The 20,883-nt window shown below is 36.3% G+C and overlaps 2 protein-coding genes and 1 pseudogene across 2 annotated transcripts; 2 read left to right on the plus strand and 1 right to left on the minus strand.

The window, feature by feature from the left end:
* The first annotated feature begins 1,805 nt into the window (after positions 1–1,805).
* Positions 1,806–7,074, plus strand: LOC124834352 (uncharacterized). Its single transcript, XM_088106474.1, has 8 exons — positions 1,806–2,483; positions 3,555–3,713; positions 4,151–4,246; positions 4,331–4,405; positions 4,542–4,640; positions 5,509–5,646; positions 5,794–6,111; positions 6,519–7,074. Exons 1-8 carry the CDS (start codon positions 1,983–1,985, stop codon positions 6,801–6,803), a joined length of 1,671 nt encoding a protein of 556 aa, XP_087962600.1. The 5' UTR covers positions 1,806–1,982; the 3' UTR covers positions 6,804–7,074.
* A 1,002-nt stretch (positions 7,075–8,076) lies between these two features.
* Positions 8,077–8,562, minus strand: LOC148203670 (uncharacterized). The gene has a single exon (XM_088107708.1). The coding sequence runs from the start codon at positions 8,560–8,562 to the stop codon at positions 8,077–8,079; it is 486 nt and encodes a 161-aa protein (XP_087963834.1).
* Positions 8,563–11,155: 2,593 nt separating this feature from the next.
* Positions 11,156–14,414, plus strand: LOC148203671 (uncharacterized; annotated as a pseudogene).
* The last annotated feature ends 6,469 nt before the right edge of the window (positions 14,415–20,883 follow it).

The raw sequence follows: 20,883 nt of genomic DNA on the forward strand, positions 1-20,883 counted from the left end.
AGGTCTCTTTGGAGCAAGCATTGGATGGAGGTGATGTTGCTGCTGAGTAGTTATGTTTGGCTCTTTATAGCCTTGTAGATAGTTTTGGAATAATCTTCGGTTTGTATATAAAGTTTTAAATTTATAGTTGTTTTTGGATGACTGTAAAGGTATTACTTTATGTCTTAGATGGATAACTGTACTACTTTATCATGCATGTTGCTTCTCCTTATTATAGTTTATACTATATATATTGGGATGTTACAATTATTATTATTATTATTATTTATTATTATTCTTATTATTATTATTATTATTTAAATAATGCTCCACAATTCGAATACACTAGTCTGGATTTGAATATGTGCTATCCGGATACAAGATGTGGATTTTGGTCTTTCTCTTCAAAATTTGATTACTCATACTCAATTACTCCATTATCAAATGGAAGGAAGACAAACATGTAAATTACTCATAAATCACTATAAATCCTTGTACATCTACGATGATTCAAAAAATAATATATTTTGCAAATCTGCGCTTTTTCTTTCTTCCAAATCCTTGCAAATGAATATGACTTTACTTCCCAATCCGTCTCCACAAATCATGCAGTGTATTCTTCATAAATGAACACAACCTTTAACTTATTTACGATTTAGCACGTACAACTATTGAGATTATGGAACCAAATTTAATAATTTAAGTAATAAAATTCTAATGTTATAGAAATGTATTCATTGAAGTAAGCATTCAAAGTTACTTTTAAAACGAATAAATATTATATATATATTTATATTATTTTTGTTTTCTTCAAGTATTAAAGTTCATCTAAGGTTAAACTTCAAAATGTCAAACTATAACATAATTTGTTTTTGTGTACTTTATAATTATAATACACGCCATGGATTAGACAGAAAATCTAAAGAACTTTGCTTACATTTAATATTAATTTATTTATTTTTATCAAAACTAATTAATTGAATGTACTGACCGTATAAGTAGTTTCTAGATTACAATTTAATGCCTCATTCACTTTCTCACATATATAGAATACAATTATTTACTTTTATAATATATTTTTTTTTCACATCCAAGGCATTTGTTAACTTTTTATTAGCTGGCATAAATTATAAGAAGCTAAATTTTGTATAAATATTATTAATTATTAATATAAAATATTTATGTTTCAATAAAGAATTGAGCTTCGTTATTTAAATAATTTAAGCTATTACGAAGATTGGATGAAGTTCTTACTCGTATCTTATTATCCAAGTTACGCTTGTGTATTTTCTCTTTTTCTTTCTTATTCTAATTACATGTGAGTGTATTAGTAGCTTTGCATAATAATATTATAATAAATATGAATAATAAAAATTAATTATTTAATTTTTTTTAAACATAAATTTATAGATATTATTATTATTAAATTTTAATTAATGACTGTTATTTTCATTAAATATTCATTAATAATTATTATTATTTAGATTAATTATCAATTAATAATTATTTTTTGAACGATTATTTTCTCGTTAAACTACTAATTTAGTCTTTAAAATTTATTAATAATTATTTTTGGATTGATTAAAACATTTTTTAATTAAAATGAATGTATTAAATTAAGGTTTAAATTCTTTAGTTGTCTTTATTTATATATGAATTTTTTTTAATTTAATTCTTTTTTATTAGTTTTTAAAAGTGTTAATTTTAACCTTAAATCGGACAACTAAAGGTTTAACCTTAAATTAATTTATTATATTAACTTTTACCTAAAATATAAATATGTTTATTATTATATAGTATGGTACTATGCGAATACCAATAATGCCTCAATACCAAATATAATTGACAATTTACTATATTCAAATCTCTCTGGCTTTTCTGGTCTCTCCGCCAATGTTTTTCTCCGTCCTCACTACACTGAGGTCACATTTCTTTACCAGCAATGAATGAAGTTTGAATTTTCAAAAATCTAGAATTCTGCATTTCAATTTCCCCTCTCTCCGATGGCCACCGCGGCATTCAAATCCACCACCAAGAGAACTTCCGTCGGAGCCTCCTCCGCCGACGACTCCGCCTCCTCCTCCTCCCTCCACCACCGCCGCTCCCGGAGCCTCAGCCGCCCCGCCCGTCACACATTCCCCTCTCGTGACGACGACGGCGCCGATCGCCGCGCTCCGAAAGGTCGCTTCGTCAACACCGTCCGCGGCTCCGTCTTCCCGGAGATCAGCCTCGACGATCTCGCCATCGAGTTCTTCGAGTCCGCGAATCGCGGCCGCTTCGGCGGTTCTAGAACCTCCGAGTCGGAGGCCAGTCCCGCCGGCGCCGGCGCGACGCAGCGCCGAGGGAGGTCGGTCTCAAGGAAGAGTTCCGGAACCGGAGATGATAGAAGGAGCAGTGTTGGCGGTGGCGGTGGCGGTGGCGGTGGGGTAAGACCTGTAGCCGATGCGAATTCGAGAAGACGGAGATCGGTATCGGTGGTTAGGTATCAAATTAGCGATTCCGAGGTATTCCACTGAACGTATTTTATGTGCTATAATTTTTAGGATTGGATTTAGTTTCAATGTTGGTTATAAATTCGAAGTAAATAATAATCCGTTGTACGACGTTTAGGTGGAGAATTTTTAGTGTTCTTGAGTTTTTCTGTGTAGGTAATGGTTGCTCAAATTTGGATGTCTATTTTGAATCGTTTGGTGGTTAGGTGTCAGGAGGTCAATACATTCGTAATGTTTTGTTTTTTCGTGCTTTTAAGTTATTTGGGAAGTAGAGTGAAGACTCAAGAGGAGAATGAAGTGAAAGGACTGAAAAATTAGTGACGATTTTCCACTACATTTATAATGCTAGGACTCACCTCATTCCTAGGCGTAATTTCCCCTCTTATTTGCTTCTCAAACTAGGCGCTGCTAATTGCATATTTCGTTTCTGCTGGTGAAATCTATCCTATCTAATTCGTTTTATAATGTCATTTCAGCTTTGTTGGAAAGAGTGAACGATCTTTTTAATAGCTGAAAAAATGGATCTAGTTTCCTTTTTTATTGAAAAAGACAATTTACTTTGAATGCGATTGGTGGACCATATGAATGATTATGGTTGGTCCTTGTATGATAAAATATCATACTGTTGCTTTCCCTGCTTGAGAGAATTCACTTTTGCTTTTAGAGAGATTGATGTTGTTTCATAAAAAAAGAGCTTGATTTTTTTTATGTAATGGCCATCGTTTTCTTTTAACACAAACTATTTGGCTAAGTCCGCCATCTAATCTGTTTGATTGGTCAGAGCCTATGTTTTTAAGTGTCTTACTTAGTATTTTATTTGATATTATTGTTCTTTTACTCTCTTTTTTTTCATTTAAGTTTGATGCTTAAATTATTAATAACTAAGATCTAGCTCAAGTTGTGCCGAGTTTCTTTTGAGAATACTTGATTTTGGAACCAAATACCAACCAGCCTGTCTTGCTTGTACTCTAAAATTATCACCCACTCCTCAATTGGGTGATTGGCGACATTTGTTATGGTTCTCATTAACTTCTGCATTAAAAAATAATTTATTTATGCATGTACATATCTTGCATGATACAGAGTGACCTGGATCAATCTCAGAATTCTAGAAGTCGTTCCAATCTGAAAAATGCTGATGTCGGGAACAAGCTAATGCATGAGCCAGTTGCTTCAGATCAAAGACCAGTGCTCAGAAAGTCCCTAAGTCAGAGGGATTTGAGGGTGTACGATGGCTACTCTGTAAGTGTGATAATTTTCAGGATTATACTTGTTTATATCTTGCTGTGGAAGTTTGTAGCAGTAATTCTTCCTATTAAAGTATCCATAAATTAAAACACTCACATGCCATGTTTAGGAGAGTGAAATGGTAACCTTTTCTTCTATTGTTTGGATGTCAAAAATAAAGATAGAGGGAATTGGCAGGAACTTTTCAAGTCAAAGGAAGTATAGTTAAGAAAAGATAAAGGTTAAAAAGTAACTTACATTTCAAGGATAGTTGGTTTGAGAAAATGTTTTCTGTTATTAGTTTATATAGCAAACGTTAAAAACAAGAATTAAAAGTAGAGAAAACAGCGAAGGTTATTTTAACTCCATGTATTCACCCTTTTCTGAAATTCGTCAGCAACATATAAGTTTGTATTTTACCCAAATTTGAGATTGACTATGTCTCTTTTCAGAGTCATTCTTCTGCTCTCACGGATGATGAAGCAGCAACAGCTCACTCTGATAAAAGTGGAGTTGCGAAACTACGGGCAGTTCATGCACAGAAAAAGGTTGAAGAGTTACAGTGGTACAAGAGCACTGGCTCAGTTTGATGAATTTTGCTTCATATTCTTACTGTTTTAAAAAATGTTCAGGTGCCACTTACTGGCATGGATAAAGGATTGCACAAAGCAAAGCAGAAAGTATTAAGGAATATGGAACCTGAACAGGTACGTGAAACATGTTTTACGTAAATCTTCTTGTTTGTATTGTATGGTCTCTGCCATGCCTAGCATTGTTATGATTGCGTCCTCTGCTCATTCACTGAAGAAAATTCCTACTTTTTTATGAAACTTCCGCTTTTAGGCTGTGGTAAAACCGAGGACCTCCACTTTATCCACTGGTGATCATTTGTTATCAAGCAATTCTTCTATCAGAAGTAGCTACGAAACTGAACTGGAACAGGTAATAAAAGTTCAAATACAATAAAATTCTTTCTTTCATACTGATGACAGTCTTTTATTGAGTTGTATGAAAGTCTGGGTAAGAAGAGTCTTTGCTGACTTCAAAACATAATTATACTTTTAGCTGGCAAGCTCAACCATGTGCGTAGAAAATCAAATTATTGCTAATGATCTACGAGCTGGGCATATAAAGAAAAGTGTTTTCCTTTCAGTTTAAACTGTGCTATTGAGACTTGCACTTCTGTAATGTAAACGGAACATCTTTGCTTTGTTTTTGTTGGAGGGCCCACACACTTGTGAAATACTTAATTTTCTATATGGATTTACCAAACTGAGTATCGTGGACTCGTGTTTCTTTTGTTCTTCTGACATTGTACATGGCGGAGGTCCAATAAGCAGAAACAAGCACACCAGAACATTCTGGAGAAGTAACTCCTGTTGTACACTTAGTTATCTTTACATATCTAACGGTGAGGTGAAACGAAATTAAATAGAATAAAATGGAGTCAAGTGAAATAAAGTTATCATTATTGGAAATAAGTTGTTCCATCCCGTACTTAGGCTCTCCATTTGAAGAAGAAAAAGAGGCTTATCAGATGGATTCCAAATCTATCAAGTGTTATATCATTCCATCCTATTTTTAAATCATCTAAACAATGGAACCTAATATCATTTCATTTTGTTCCATTTCATTCCTTCACTTTCTATCAATCCAAACATTGTAACTTTCCATTAATGTCAACAGGAAGGCTAGGCCACTCTCATCGCATACCTTGGACTGTTTTAACACTGAAATATGTTGTGTTTGCTGGTAGAAGTTATTTGACCAAGAAAATCATATTTTACCTTTTTTTGGTTTAAAATTACAGTCGGAGAAGCGAAAACAAGAATTATTAGCTGAAATAGTGTATGAGGAGCAGCGAGGCAGAGAACTTTCTAAGATTGTTAGTGAATTGATTCCTGCCAAGGAGGACAATCATATACAAAATCCATCGAGAATCAGGAAGGTGCTTATCACTATTATGCTTCTAGTTCTGATAATGATGATATAATTTTAACAATATTAGAATTTCTTCGTGAAGGAAGAGATGACGAATTAGTTGTTTTGATTTATTTGAACAGTGTTATTCAATTTTTTTTATTTCTCTGTCCAGAGAAGTAATGACAGAAGCCGAGTGTCAATGCGGTTGACTGAGGAGGCTGAGAGATATATTGAGGATTTTATTTCAAATGTTGAAGATACAGATATTTCATCACTTGATGGTGAAAGGAGTGATGCAAGCTCATCCATTGGAGGACTAATAAAACCAGAAACATTTAATAGCCTTCCAGTCACTAGATCTCTTCCTGTTTTGATGGATGGAGTTGCATTGCCATGGTTGCAATGGGAGACAGGGAATGATGCTTCTCCTATGACAAGCCTGAATAAGGCACGTATGGCAGTCACTCCAAAAACTTCAAGTTCTACTCAGGTTATCACAGTTCTCTCAAATTATTTTCTAATAAAATATGTCTGGGATTGGATAATTTGTGGAAGAAACATGACCGTATGAAAATTATATGTTGTATCTTCACATGTGACTTTCATATATTTTACCATCTCGCTTTAATTTACTGTTAAGAGAGTAGCTCTCGAAAATTGGTATGATTCTTTCAATCATCGTCATCGCCATTTTCTCTGGACATTTACCCACATATGTTGCATAATCTGGAGTTACCGAATAGCAAAATTAAATTTAAGGGATCGGAAAGACATTATACAAAATGGCCATTAACATTAAACTGTGCCAACAATTGTTTACCCTTATATTCTTATGTTTAAAGTTCTTATCTCCTTTTAATACGACTTGGGTTGCTGAAATTTATTCATGGGTCATAGGAAAACATCAAAGTGGAAGATCAAGGTAGCATTTCTATTAGCAGTCGTGGAAGCTGGAGCCCTGATTACCTTCAGGAGTATGTTGGAAAAGATGTATACAGTAAATTTGGAGATGCTTATTGTCACACGGACCAGTCATTATCAGCTAAATCCAAAGGATTAAGGTATGATATGGATGATTACCTCAAAGTTAAAAGTAATGAAGATTTGTTGATTGAGAGTTGGATGCAACGGCGTAGAATTAATTCAGGCAGTCTCCTATTGTGTAGCCTAAGATTATTTTAGACATGATATGTTTCTGAAGAATGGCCATTCCTTCTTCTCACTTGGCATGAATTCTATGTACAGATAATTGCTATTTATCTAGTATGCTTCTATATATAAGTTGTTGATGAAGGATGAGCATAATGCTTGAAATCCTTATTTTTAGATTTATTTATTTATTGCCAGAAATAGTCGATACTATCTATCTATGCAATGCTGTTTTTGGCAGCATCGCCACTTTATACTGCATAAGTATTTATATACCAAAGTTTGGATGAAGAATTTAAAATTAGATCCTACATGACATGAGTATTTTTGAGCTTAGGTTTAGATTGTGTAAATAAATGTTTTACTTTGAACTGCTGTATGCTTTATTCCTTATTTATTATAAACACGTTTATCGATGCACTAAAAATAACTTTTCACAGTTAGACTATAGAATTCAACTTCTAAATTTGCCTGAAAGAGTTTATCTAAAACTATTTTTATTTAGGAAAAAGAAAATATTGTTGGCCAGTCGTATGCAAGTGTCAATTGTTAATCGTATGATAGTAACAAATTTTATTTTATTTTATTTTTTATTATCATGGTTGACTTATGTTCTGGAAAGACTGAAATTTATTAACAAAATATGAAGTTATTGATTTTTTAAAGGGTTACTTTTATAATGTTATTTTGTGTGTTGGTATATATATTTGTTACTTTAACAAACTTTACTAAATACTTATAATTTAATTAGTTAGCTTAATAATTTGAAGTTATTAACTATTAACGTTCTATTACTTTCTTACTTTTAGTTTTTATTAGATTTTCAGCATTTTTTTTTATTAAACATAATTTAATTAGAAAACACGTCCGCCTAAGCTGAAATAAAATGAGAAAAATGATCTCTTTCTATTTTTTATATCACATGATTTTTTTATGTAATAAATAATGTTATATTAAGAAAAGGAGTAATATATTACAATTTTTCATATTTTAATTAAGGGTTAAATATGTTTTTAGTCCCTGAACTATCAAGCGATTTTGGTTTTAGTCCCTACTCAGAACTTTGATGGTTTTTAGTCCTTATTGTTTTGAAACTCTGAGTAATAGTCCTTAAAATTGGACGGTGTTAAGTTTCAGTGGATGTGGCAAACGGCGTTGCCACGTGATCACTGATATGCTCTATTCTCTGTCTGCCATGTTGGATGTTTAAGTGTTTGAACTGAGATTAAGTTAGTTAATTACGTTGTTCATTGAAATCAGATATAGGGTTCACAATTTGTGAAATTAAATTTTTGAATTGGGGGTACTACCGTCTTCCCCTCTTCTTCTCCAGTGGGAGTACTACCGAAAAGTGACCCTGGTCTCTTGAGTAACACACTCCAGGGGCACTCATCTGAGTAAGTTGAAATGTACCATTGGCATTGAAAGCTACACATCTCACCCTTGAGTTGATGTGTCCCCTACCCGTAAGTGTGATGTTAGGAAATTGAATAGAAATAGGCTGACCCATTGTGTTGAGAGTGAGGTTTCTTTCACTTGTATCCGTTACATTTGAGGCATCGAAAACCAGAAAACCAACAACAGAAGAGATGAGTGAGTAACCTGGCAAATTGTAGTAGAGGGTTGACCAGTTGCCCAGGTTTTGGTACACAATAGCCAACCTCTTGACATGGGGAATGGACACGGTTCTTGGTGGGATCCGAAAGTAGCTAAAGTTGGCACCTTTGTTCCAGAGCCTTCTGCTTCTAAGACGTACTATTGAAATATCCATACCAGAGCCAACCAAGGGCATTTCTTCCTCCACCCCCAAATTTTAACTTGCAGCTCTATAAATTTCAAATTTACCCTCCTGAAATTAAATTCATTAGGCATTTACATTTGTTGGTGTTGTAGTGTTTGTAAAAGTTGTGGTGTGCTCAGCGGTGGTGCCTGGTGGTAGTTCTTGGTGCATCGGAGTTTTCGGTAAGTCACGGCTCCTGGTTTAGAGTTTTCAATTACAGTTTTGAAATATGTGGAAACATTGTTTGAACATAACTATTTATGTATTTTAAAATATATATTTAAAAATAGATGATTCATTAGTCATTCTGTCCTCTTCATTGTCATCCATACATTCTTCAGCCGAAGTTTCTTCTACTGCCATTCTGTCCCTCTTCACTGTCCTCTTCACTGTCATCATCTTCACTAACGCTTGACTTTCACGACCACCGGAACGACCACCGCAACCACCACCGCAACCACCACCGCAAGGACCACCAAGATACAATGCTTCCTCTGAAAGGTTTCCACTACAATGCTTCGAGTAAAACTAATTTTCCCCCAATTCAAAAATTTAACTTCACAAATTGTGAACCCTATATCTGATTTCAATGAACAACGTAATTAACTAACTTAATCTCAGTTCAAACACTTAAACATCCAACGTGGCAGACAGAGAATAGAGCAGATCAGTGATCACGTGGCAACGCCGTTTGCCACATCCACTGAAACTTAACACCGTCCAATTTTAAGGACTATTACTCAGAGTTTCAAAACAATAAGGACTAAAAACCATCAAAGTTCTGAGTAGGGACTAAAACCAAAATCGCTTGATAGTTCAGGGACTAAAAACATATTTAACCCTTTAATTAATGTAAAAGTGTTTTATTACACTGCATGTATTTCTTTCTAGGTTTAATATATCATTTGGTCCCTACTTGTAGGGGTTTGGTTCAAAATAATCTTACCTTTTAAAAAAGTTCAAAAAGATCCCATATTTCGTTAAAAAATGTTTAATCTGGTCCTTTCTGCTCACGCAGTTAAAAACATAACGGTGCAAATGTCACGTTATCATCACCATCTCCAGACAAACCCTAATTTTTTTCCAAGAAACCTTAGCCACCGCACCATCCAGCGTCGTCACCGCCATCCTCGTCGGCCGTCGTCCTTTCCAACACATCACGCGGCACCACCAAAGCATCTTCTTCCTTCTATTGCACCTCACCTTCGCATCTCACCTTTGTTCTCGCGCCACCACCCAACGCGATCCCTTGCTATGCCGCGACCACCAATCTTCATCATTTTCACCCTCGCACCAGCCAAATCGTCGTCGCACCAGCAGCACTATTGTCCAATCTCCATCACAGAATCGTCCACCACTAACCACCAGCCAAATCGCCAACTGCTGCAGATCGCGAATCGCCACTCTTCTCCACCACTAATCGCGCCGCTGCTTGCCTCCACCTGCAACCACAATCAGACCTGCAAGCAAACCGTGGAGACCTAGGGTTTCTCGGGTTCTCGTCGCATAGCTTTGGTGGTGACGTGTGATGCGTTGGAGAGGACGGTTGCTGGCGATGACGGCGCTGGATGGTGCGGCGGATAGGGTTTCTTGAAGAGAAATTAGAGTTTGTCGGGAGATGATGATGATGACGTGGCAGAAAGTTTTTTTTAAATTAAAAAATTATTTAAGTCCATCTATTAACGTGTGTCACGTGCTTATAAGATGTCACAAGGGTCTTACTGAACTTTCTTAAAAAATAAAAGGTTTAATCATTCACGAAGTCCCTATTTTCGCGTGAAATATCAATTTAGTCCCTTTGTTTCTAGAAATCTCAATTGGGTTCCAAATTTATGAAAATTGCAACAATTGGATCCTTTCCGTTAAATTGTGTCCAACGACGTTAGTGTGTGTTTGACGTGGCACGCTGTAGTCAGTTTCTTAACTGACGTGGCTGACTAAAGTAGGGGTAGTGAAGCACGTGGATAATAACAATTTTTTAAGTAAAAAGAAAATAAATGTTTTAAACCAAAATGGGGATTCAAATTTTGAATTGATCGAATTAGGGATTGGGATTCTTCTGAGTACTTCTAGGGTTCGGTTCGTCCAAAGTTCATTTCATTTCACAAAATTGGGGTATCAATTTGGGTATTTAGGGTTTAATCGAAGTTGACCTTGAGAGAGTGTGCAGTTGTCGTCGTCATCAGAGTTGTGGGACCTTCTTGAGTTGCAATCTGGAGTGGCCAGGTTAGTAAAAGTTTGGTTTTGTTTCAAACCTTTATATTGCGATGTTAGGTGGTGGTCCTCGTCTATGTATTGTGTTTTATTTTTTATTGCAACGTTGTGGTCCCCGTCGTCGGATTGTGTTCCATTTTTTATTGCAATGTTGTGGTCCCCCATGCCCCCCATGTTTAAAGTGATAATTGTTTGTGTGTGTGTGTGTGAGTGCGTTTTGGTTATGGTTTTAATACATGTTTTGTCGTCAATTGATTACATTATAGGTGTATAAATACTTATATATAGTGTTTTGCATCATGGACGAGGATATTGAGGTTGTCTTTCACCATTGAGGGAAATTAGTTAACGATGGGAAGCTTAAGTATGAAGGGGGGAGACATCTAGGTTTATGTTTGACCCAGATGTTTGGAGTTATTTCGTGGTTGTTAGCGTAGTGAAATCTTTGGGATACCATGGGCTTAAAGATATGTGGTACTCTGTAGGAGGGGCTTCAGTGTTGGATGATAAGTTAGAGCCTCTGTGTGATGACACTGGTGCCATGCATATGGTTAATTTAGCTAGGCTGAATGGTGAGGTGCATGTGTTTTTGATACACCCTGTTTCTGAACCCGAGGTCATACATATGCTGGAATATGTTGGTAATGATGAAGGACAAGTTGAAGAGAGGGGTGATGTTGATTGTGAAGAAGTGGAAGTTGATGCTGTTATGGAGGAAGAGGTTGTTAGAGTTGAAGAAGTTGGTGGTGTGTTGGAAGATATGGGTGAAGAAGTGGAAGTTGAGGCTGTTATGGAGGAAGAGGTTGATGGAGTTGAACAAGTTCAGGAAGTTGGTGGTGATGGTGAAGAAGTGGAAGTTGAGGCTGTTATGGAGGAAGAGGTTGATGGACTTGAACAAGTTCATGAAGTTGGTGGTGATGTTGATTGTGAAGAAGTGGAAATTGATGCTGTTATGGAGGAAGAGGTTGTTAGAGTTGAAGAAGTTGGTGGTGTGTTGGAAGAGATGGGTGAAGAAGTGGAAGTTGAGACTGTTATGGAGGAAGAGGTTGATGGAGTTGAACAAGTTCAGGAAGTTGGTGGTGATGGTGAACAAGTGGAAGTTGAGGCTGTTATGGAGGAAGAGGTTGATGGACTTGAACAAGTTCAGAAAGTTGGTGGTGATGGTGAACATGAAGGTGTAGAAGAGAATGAAGTTGAAGCAGATGTGGAAATCCGAAGCTGGAATTCCTCTTTTGAGAATGGTAGTGGTGATGGAAATAATGAGTAGTTGGAGGGGTTTGTTGATGTCAATGTTGGTTGTGATATAGATGATGATATACATGCAGATTTTGAGGGAAATGTGGAAATGGAAGTCCAAAGTATGTCAAATGACTCTAGTGGACCATGTTCCAGTGTGAGTTCTGACAGCATGTTTGATGTTAACGTGGAGGGTGGGAATGATAGAGGTTTGTCAGATGATGAGTGGGAATCTGAACAATTAATTAGTGGAGCAGAAAGTGATGAAGACGATACCGATGTAGAGGGTTATGGGACTTTTGCAACATTTGTGTTGCCAAAAAGTATGGTTGACTTTAAGTGGGAAGTTGGGACATATTTTGCTGAAAAGCAAGACATTTTGGAGGCTATAAAAAATTATGCGTTGGATAATGGAAGAAATATTAAGTTTATTAAGAATGATAGACAAAGAATGAGGTTGAAGTGTGTGGGTGCAAAAGGTAAATGCCCTTGGAAGTTATATTGTGGTTATATGAAGGCAGTGAAAACATGGCAATTGAGAACAATGGTGGACAACCATACCTGTAGCAGGGAGTTCAACCTTAAATTAATTTATGCCAAGTGGTTGAGCAAAAAGATACAGAAAACTATTAGAGATAATCCTACAGTTAAGGGTGTGGATATAAGGGAAAAAGTTCAAAGGAAATGGAACATTGGTATTTCAAGGTGTATGGCCTATAGGGCCAAAAACATAGCAACAGAGCAAATTGATGGCTCTTTCAAAGAGCAGTATAACAGGTTATATGATTATGCCCATGAGTTGGTGGCCAAAAATCCTGGGTCAACAGTGAAACTAAAGGTTGAGGATGTGGGGGGTAAAGTCGTTTTCAAGAGATTCTATGTATGTTTAAAGGCTTGCAAAGACAGTTTTATGTCATGCAGGCCAATTATTGGTTTAGATGGAGCATTTTTGAAAGGTAAGTACGGTGGTGAGTTGTTAACAGCTGTGGGTCGAGATGGGAATGAGCAGATGTTGCCAATTGCATACTGTGTTGTTGAAGTTGAGAACAAGGATTCATGGAGGTGGTTCTTGGAACTGTTGGTAGATGACCTTGGAGGGGCTGAAATTTGTTCTTCATTTACCTTTATATCAGACCAACAAAAGGTAATAGTAATCATTAATTTGTAATTGTACATTTTAATTTTAGGTTCTTAAGTATTTGTTGGCTGTATTCATTACTTGTATATTGTATTGCAGGGTCTACTTCATGCAATAGATGAATTGCTTCCTAGAGTTGATCAAAGGTTTTGCGTGAGGCATATGTATGCCAACTTCAAGAAGAAATACCCCGGTAAAAACCTGAAGCGTTTAATGTGGAGGGCAACTACAGCCACACATCCACAAACATGGGAGATGGAAATGAGAAACATAAGAGCAGTGAACGAAGATGCTTATAAGCATTTGATTGTCATCCCTCCAAGGTTAGTCTTCAAAAGTAGAACATAATTCCTTATTCATATAATGTTAATAATAATTCTATTATTTGTTGTAGGTATTGGTCAAGATCAAGGTTCACTGAAAGAGCTAAATCTGACACCTTAGTAAACAATATGAGTGAGGGCTTCAATAGTGTCCTCGTTTCTGCCAGGAGTAAACCCATAATTACTTTGTTGGAGACGATACGACTTTACCTCATGCAAAGATGGGCCAAGAACAGGTCAAGCATATCATCATTTACTGGATCCATTTGTCCCAATATCCTATCCAGATTTAGAAAGGAATCTCAGTTAACTAAAAATTGGATTCCTAGGTAAATTCCAATAATCACTTCTATGTTATATTAATTTACTACTGTGGTTAATAATTATTGTTGTCTTCTTCTACACAGTTGGTTAGGCAACAAGCTATTTGAAGTTCGTCACATGTCTAACAATGGAGATAAGTTCGTAGTCAACATAGATGACTCCTCATGCACATGCAGAACTTGGATGATGACTGGAATCGCCTGTTGTCATTCATTGGCTGCAATGAAGTTCCTCAACATTGATGGAGAACAATTTATTGACTCTTGGTACATGAAGTCCAGATATGAGGAGACATATTCAATAATTATATATCCCTTAAATGGAGCCAACATGTGGAACATTACTCCATATCCTGATGTGTCTCCACCACACAAAAGAGTATTGCCTGGAAGACCAAAGAGAAAACAAAGACTAGAGCAATGGGAAATGAGGAAGGATGAATCAAGAATGACCAAATCTGGCTTGCAGAAGAGATGTGGCATATGTAGAGAACATGGCCATAACAGAACTCGTTGCCCATCAGCAACCCAAGCAGGAACTGTGCCCAGTACATCAGCAACCCAAGCAATTCCATCCACTCAACAATCTGAAATAGCACATCACTCTGGGAATCAACCGTAGTAGACAGTAGGAATGAAATTTTGTAATCTTTTTAGGCTACAAAACATTATGTACAAAAGCAGTAGATGTACGAAAACGTTATTGTGGTACTACAGTTGATAACTGATGGAACTTGATGCTGTTTTTATGGTTAATTTGTTCTGTATGACAGCAGTTTTATGTACTACTTCAGATTAATTAAATTTCAGCAGATATGCTTAATTTGGTTCCATTTATCTGTTGTGCATTGATGTTATGTTGATCTTTTAACATGGTTATGTTTCTGATTTTAACATGGTTATAAAAGTTCTAGTGTGGTTTTGCTTGAGATTAATGAAATGTTCTGCCAATTACTATCCATAAATCTCCAGGAATCACCGAAAATGGACATGACTCAGAAAGATCAACACATTCTACTTTTATATAGTGGTTGAGATTAATTAAATTTCAGCAGATATGCTTTTTTTGGTTCCATTTATCTGTTGTGCATTGATGTTATGTTGATCTTTTAACATGGTTATGTTTCTGATTTTAACATGGTTATAAAAGTTCTAGTGTGTTTTTGCTTGAGATTAATGAAATGTTCTGCCAATTACTATCCATAAATCTCCAGGAATCACCGAAAATGGACATGACTCAGAAAGATCAACACATTCTACTTTTATATAGTGGTTGAGATTAATGAAAATTGTATGAAGTTTATGTAATTTGTGCTTATTAGTTCACTTTGAAACCACTTCATATGATTGTGCTTATTAGTTGACAGTTCAATACGAAGAGTATTTTGGCCAAAAGTTTCAATCAATACTTTGAATTACTTCCTTACCAAAAGTTACAAACAATACAAACTTTTATAGTCAAAATAACTTTGGTTCATTGCATTCTAAGTACATTCCATCATAAGTACAATGAAATCATTCCTATGAACGAAAAAACACTATTGTAAGTACAATAATGTTCACCACAACAAGAACATAGACAATCCCTAACAAGACATTAAGCCTATTTCCCAATTTCTTCACAGACAAGTCCAAATCACTTATAATCTTCCATCCACCTTCCATTGCTTCTCTGTTCAACAAAGACTCATACTTGCCTTCACACTTTGCACTCGTTTTCGTTTCAACAACCCCATCATCTGCACACCATGTGAAATAATTGCAACCACCATCTTCACCACCATTATGTGACAACAAAACACCAATCAGGGCACCCTCGAACTCAAAATAAGAACAACGAAAAACCCAACAAAAAACCTTATCTTGAACTTAGGGTAGCCCCAAAATTGCTTGCCTCTGTTCTTAACTGTTCTTGCAGTTCTGACAACACATTTCATCCCACAATAGCACAACAGACCACCATTGTTGTTCTTAACTGCTCGAGCACCACCACAGACCACATTACTGTCTTGCTTCCGCCACCCGCTGCATGACGAAGACGAACATGGATGCATCTTCAACCACAACTTCGATTAAACCCTAAATACCAAAATTGATACCCCAATTTGTGAAATGGAATGAACTTTGGACGAACCCTAGAAATACTCAGAAGAATCCCAATCCCTAATTCGATCAATTCAAAATCTGAATCCCCATTTTGGTTTAAAACATTTATTTTCTTTTTACTTAAAAAATTGTTATTATCCACGTGCTTCACTACCCCTGCTTCAGTCAGCCACGTCAGTTAAGAAACTGACTACAGCGTGCCACGTCAGTTAAGAAACTGACTACTGTTAGAATCGCTGCAGCGGAATTATTAGCGTGGTAACAAACCAAGAGGGGGGGGTGAATTGGTTATATCCTTTTATTACGCCTTTTTAATATTTTTCTCTTAATTTCTTACTAAGCAGATAATTAAACGTAAATAAGAGAGTAAGGGAAAGAGAAAAAAATGCACAGGTATTTTATCCTGGTTCAGATCACTGGGATCCTACGTCCAGTCGCTTATCTCAAACAAGATAAACCTTTTTCACTATCACAAAACAATTACAAATACTAGTCACACAGAAAAATAATTTGTAACAGTTTAGAAATTACCACCTCTCTTGAAACCACAAGAGATGAACTTACACCTCCTTTGAATCTTCACAAAGGATGATCACCTCCTTCGAATGCTTCACGAAGGATGATTCTCTTCCAAACACTTCCTCAGACACACCAAGGATGAACCAGCTAATCCTCTGTCACCGCAATACCACTTCAGGACTTTGCAGACAAGAGTTTCCTTAGCTTCAGCAAATTCACAGAGTTCTCAAAAGAGTTCAGAGTACTAGAGCACAAGGGAAGAGTTCCTTTTGAGAGAAATAGTGAGCCAATTTATAGACTCAGCCTAATGCCCTTCCATTCTTTGAAAACGGGCCATCTAACGCATTTAATCGATTAACATAAGTACTAATCGATTAAAATGAGTACAACGGCTAGTTTTTCAAATCTGAAAAACCCCAACGGTCAGTGTTAATCGATTATTCTCAGGATTAATCGATTAGATAATCGATTATTATACACTTTAATCGATTATTCCAGTGCCACTTGGGTTTTCAGGGCCAGCCTCGGTTTTAATCGATTAAAACTAGGTTTAATCGATTAAAACAGAATGTTGACGAATCTCAACAGCATTTAAATGTAAATTACAATAATTGGTCCTAATACATTTGTGAGCACTACTTCATCAACTTAGATTATTACAAAAGCTTTATAAAAATACATAAATCCTTAATTTGTCTTGACTTGTGCAACTCTGTTCATCATCAAAACTTCATAGGTGATTTTTGCCAACATTCTCCCCCTTTTTGATGATGATCAAAAAATTCCTCTGAGTTTAAAGCTTTTTAATAATCTGAAACAGTCACAACTCAAAAAAAAGAGATTAATATAAGATAATAATTTTAAACTTGTTTTCTCCCCCTTTTTTTGATCAGAAGAAAAATGCGTGCTCCCCCTAAATAAAAAGAGATAAGGCATATTGAAAAATGAAATAAACAACACTTTTTTTTTTTTATTAAGGATGCACATAATCATAAAATCAAACAAACAAGACAAGCAAATAATCCCTTAGAATTCATCACTTTCACTAAAGAGATGTTGCTCTAAACCTGAAACCCTAGTGTCTAAATTTCTGAGATGAGTACAAATTTCTGCATGGCGAATGTTTTGGATGTTCATCATCTCAGATTGAAGACGAGTCATCTCAGTCATTTGTCTAGAGAGACTTTCTAGACTATATTCCTCATGGACTTGAGATGGGCCAGCAACATTTGTGGGATCAGGCATTGGAATATCTTCAGCTTCATCTTCATTGCCCTCAATAGCATCCTCAGGATGTATGTAAGATTGTCCCTGTTTGATAAAACCCATTTGTCTTAGGGAATTATCTCCAACCTTATGACCAGGGAGGACAGTCTCATGGTTTTCATTGGTGATATCCACTCCTTTGTACTCACAGATTTGGGAAACTAGGAGAGGATATGGAAGAGGGGCTACATCTAACCTTTTGGCCTTGTACATAATTGTCTTAATCAGATGAGGCCAATTGAGAGGAATGCTCTGAAGAATACCGTACATGATGATGAGATCAGTCTCAGAGCATTGGGCATGGTTGGATCCTCTAGGGCACAAAATCCAGACAATGAGGTAGTGCAGGAGACGTTCTTCCATCTTGAGTCCACCTGCAAGGAAAAGACGCGCATTGTGCTGACGAGGATTGCGGAGAAAGGACTGGTAGACCGCTATCTTGTTGAATTGTGCAAAGTCATCTGGGATAGTTTGAGAATGCTCTAAGACAGGGACCTTTGCAACATTAGTCCAAATATCATTGTCCAAGACAATGTCTACTCCTTTTACTCTTGTTTGAAACAGCCCATCCCGGATCTTTAAATTGTAATAGAAAGTGCGAACGAGATCCGGATAATACCTTCCACGGAGTTCCATAAGGTGTTGAACTCCTTGTTCAATGATGAGATTTGGGAAGGAAAAGGTGTAAGATATATACCATGATAGATCAATGAATTTCTGCTTGATCAGCTTCCTTTCCTTCCAGAATCGTGAGAAAGACAGTTGATCTGCTTCATCGGAGAGCCACCCGTCTACGGTAGCATCTCTTGTTGGGACTGGATTCTCCGACACAACACTGGTTCTTCTTCTCCTCCTTCTTGAAGATTCAGCCATTGAAATAAAGGAAAGGCAAGGATTTGGGTGAAAAAAAGAGAGAAAGTAGAAGAAATAGGCTTAAGGTAGGTGCAAGTAATGAGAATGGGGACCATATGGTGTATATATAGGCTTGAAAACGTGTCCCAACGGTTGGATTTGGAGAATATGGCCGTTTATAGCCGTTGGCAACGGCTAGATTTCGAAAACAGAGTTTTAAAAAATTTCCTGGAGCGTATTTAATCGATTAAAGGAAGTTTTAATCGATTACGTAGTCGATTAATACTTGGATTAATCGATTAATCCAGTCGCAAATCTATAGGCAGCGTTTTTAATCGATTTGCAAGCAGATTAAATGCGTTAAACAGCGAAAAATGCCAGATTAATTCCAAATATGCCTATTTTACTATTTCTAATATTCCAAGATCTCTCCTAAGCTCAAAAAATCTATCCTTGGGCAAAGCTTTGGTGAAAATGTCCGCTAATTGATGCTTAGAATCTATAAACTCCATTTCACAATCACCTTTTTGGACATGGTCTCTAATAAAATGATGCCTAATTTCTATATGCTTGGTTCTAGAATGCATGATGGGATTTTTGGTGAGTTTAATGGCACTGGTGTTATCACACTTAAGCGGAATATGATCCAAATGAATACCGTAGTCTTCTAATTGCTGTTTCATCCATAAGATCTGTGCACAACAACTACCCGCAGCAATATATTCAGCTTCAGTGGTTGACAAGGCTACACAGGCTTGTTTCTTAGAGTGCCAAGAGACTAAGGAGCTACCGAAAAAGTGACAGGTTCCACTGGTGCTTTTCCTATCTATTTTACAGCCTCCATAATCAGCATCAGAAAATCCTACAAGACTAGGTTCAGCGCCTGAAGGATACCATAACCCAAAGGATGTTGTCCCCTTAAGATATTTAAAAATACGTTTTACAGCAGTGAGATGAGATTCCCTAGGGCTTGACTGAAACCTAGCACACACACATACACTTTGCATGATGTCAGGTCTACTAGCAGTGAGATATAATAAAGAGCCAATCATACCTCTGTATTTGGTCTGGATTACTTCTTTACCTGTCTCATCTTTGTCTAAGTAGCAGGATGTCCCCATGGGGGTTGATGCTTCTTTGGCATTGTCCATCTCAAACTTTTTAAGAATTTCCCTGCAATACTTGGTTTGAGAGATAAAGGTTCCTTCCTCCATTTGTTTGATTTGAAGTCCGAGGAAGAAAGTAAGTTCTCCCATCATTGACATCTCAAATTCTCCCTGCATTGACTTAGCAAAATTCTCGCAGAGAGTTGCGTTAGATGAACCAAAAATAATGTCATCTACGTATACTTGAACAAGTAGAAAATGTTTTCCATTCTTTTTAATAAATAAAGTTGAATCAATTTTTCCTCTGTTGAAATCATTTTCTACTAGAAAATTGCTCAAACGTTCATACCAAGATCTAGGTGCCTGTTTTAAGCCATATAGTGCTTTCTTTAATTTGTAGATGTGATTTGGGTTTTTAAAATCTTCAAAACCAGGTGGTTGTTCAACAAATACATCTTCTTTGATATAACCGTTTAGAAAAGCACTTTTAACATCCATTTGAAATAATTTAAATTTCATCATAGATGCATAAGCAAGAAGTAGGCGTATTGCCTCTAACCTGGCAACTGGAGCGTATGTCTCATCATAATCTATACCTTCTTCTTGACTATATCCTTTTGCGACAAGCCTAACTTTATTCTTGGTTATGTTTCCTTCTTCATCCAGTTTGTTTCTGAACACCCATTTAGTTCCAATTACTTGATGAGTGTCTTTTCTAGGAATTAATTCCCATACTTGATTTCTTTCAAACTGGTTGAGTTCTTCTTGCATTGCGATACACCATTTTTCATCTTGAAGGGCTTCTTTAATGTTCTTTGGTTCAATCTGTGACACAAAAGCAACATTCATACAATAATTTGCAGTATTACTTCTTGTGTTTACCCCTTGTGTGATATCGCCAATTATGTTGTCCAAAGATAATCCTCTAGGTTGTTGCCATATTTTATTTAAATCTTCATCTTGAGGATCGTCATTATTCTTTTCTTCATTTGTCTCCTTTGATGAATTTTCACTTGTTCCTGCATCAAATTCTTCTGACTCAAGAGGTTTTGCCTCAAGGTCCACAATTTCATCAAAATTAACATGTATGGATTCTTCTATTGTAAGCAGATTTTTATTAAAGACTCTATATGCTTTGCTAGTTAAAGAATATCCAAGAAAAATTCCTTCATCAGCTTTTGAATCAAATTTTCCCAAATTCTGTTTTCCATTGTTTAAAACATAGCATTTGCAACCAAATATTTTCAAAT

The sequence above is a fragment of the Vigna umbellata genome, chromosome 2, assembly GCF_029865625.1.
Source record: "Vigna umbellata cultivar VRB3 chromosome 2, Vumbellata_1.0, whole genome shotgun sequence".
Taxonomy (NCBI): Eukaryota; Viridiplantae; Streptophyta; class Magnoliopsida; order Fabales; family Fabaceae; genus Vigna; species Vigna umbellata.

Bases quoted from the DNA above. Each gene is read 5' to 3' on its own strand.
- LOC148203670 (XM_088107708.1), bottom strand. From the start codon at position 8,562: ATGCCCTTGGTTGGCTCTGGTATGGATATTTCAATAGTACGTCTTAGA.
- LOC124834352 (XM_088106474.1), top strand. From the start codon at position 1,983: ATGGCCACCGCGGCATTCAAATCCACCACCAAGAGAACTTCCGTCGGA. The intron at 3,714-4,150 runs GTAAGTGTGATA...GTCTCTTTTCAG, and splicing joins GGGTGTACGATGGCTACTCT to AGTCATTCTTCTGCTCTCAC. The intron at 6,112-6,518 runs GTTATCACAGTT...CATGGGTCATAG, and splicing joins AAACTTCAAGTTCTACTCAG to GAAAACATCAAAGTGGAAGA.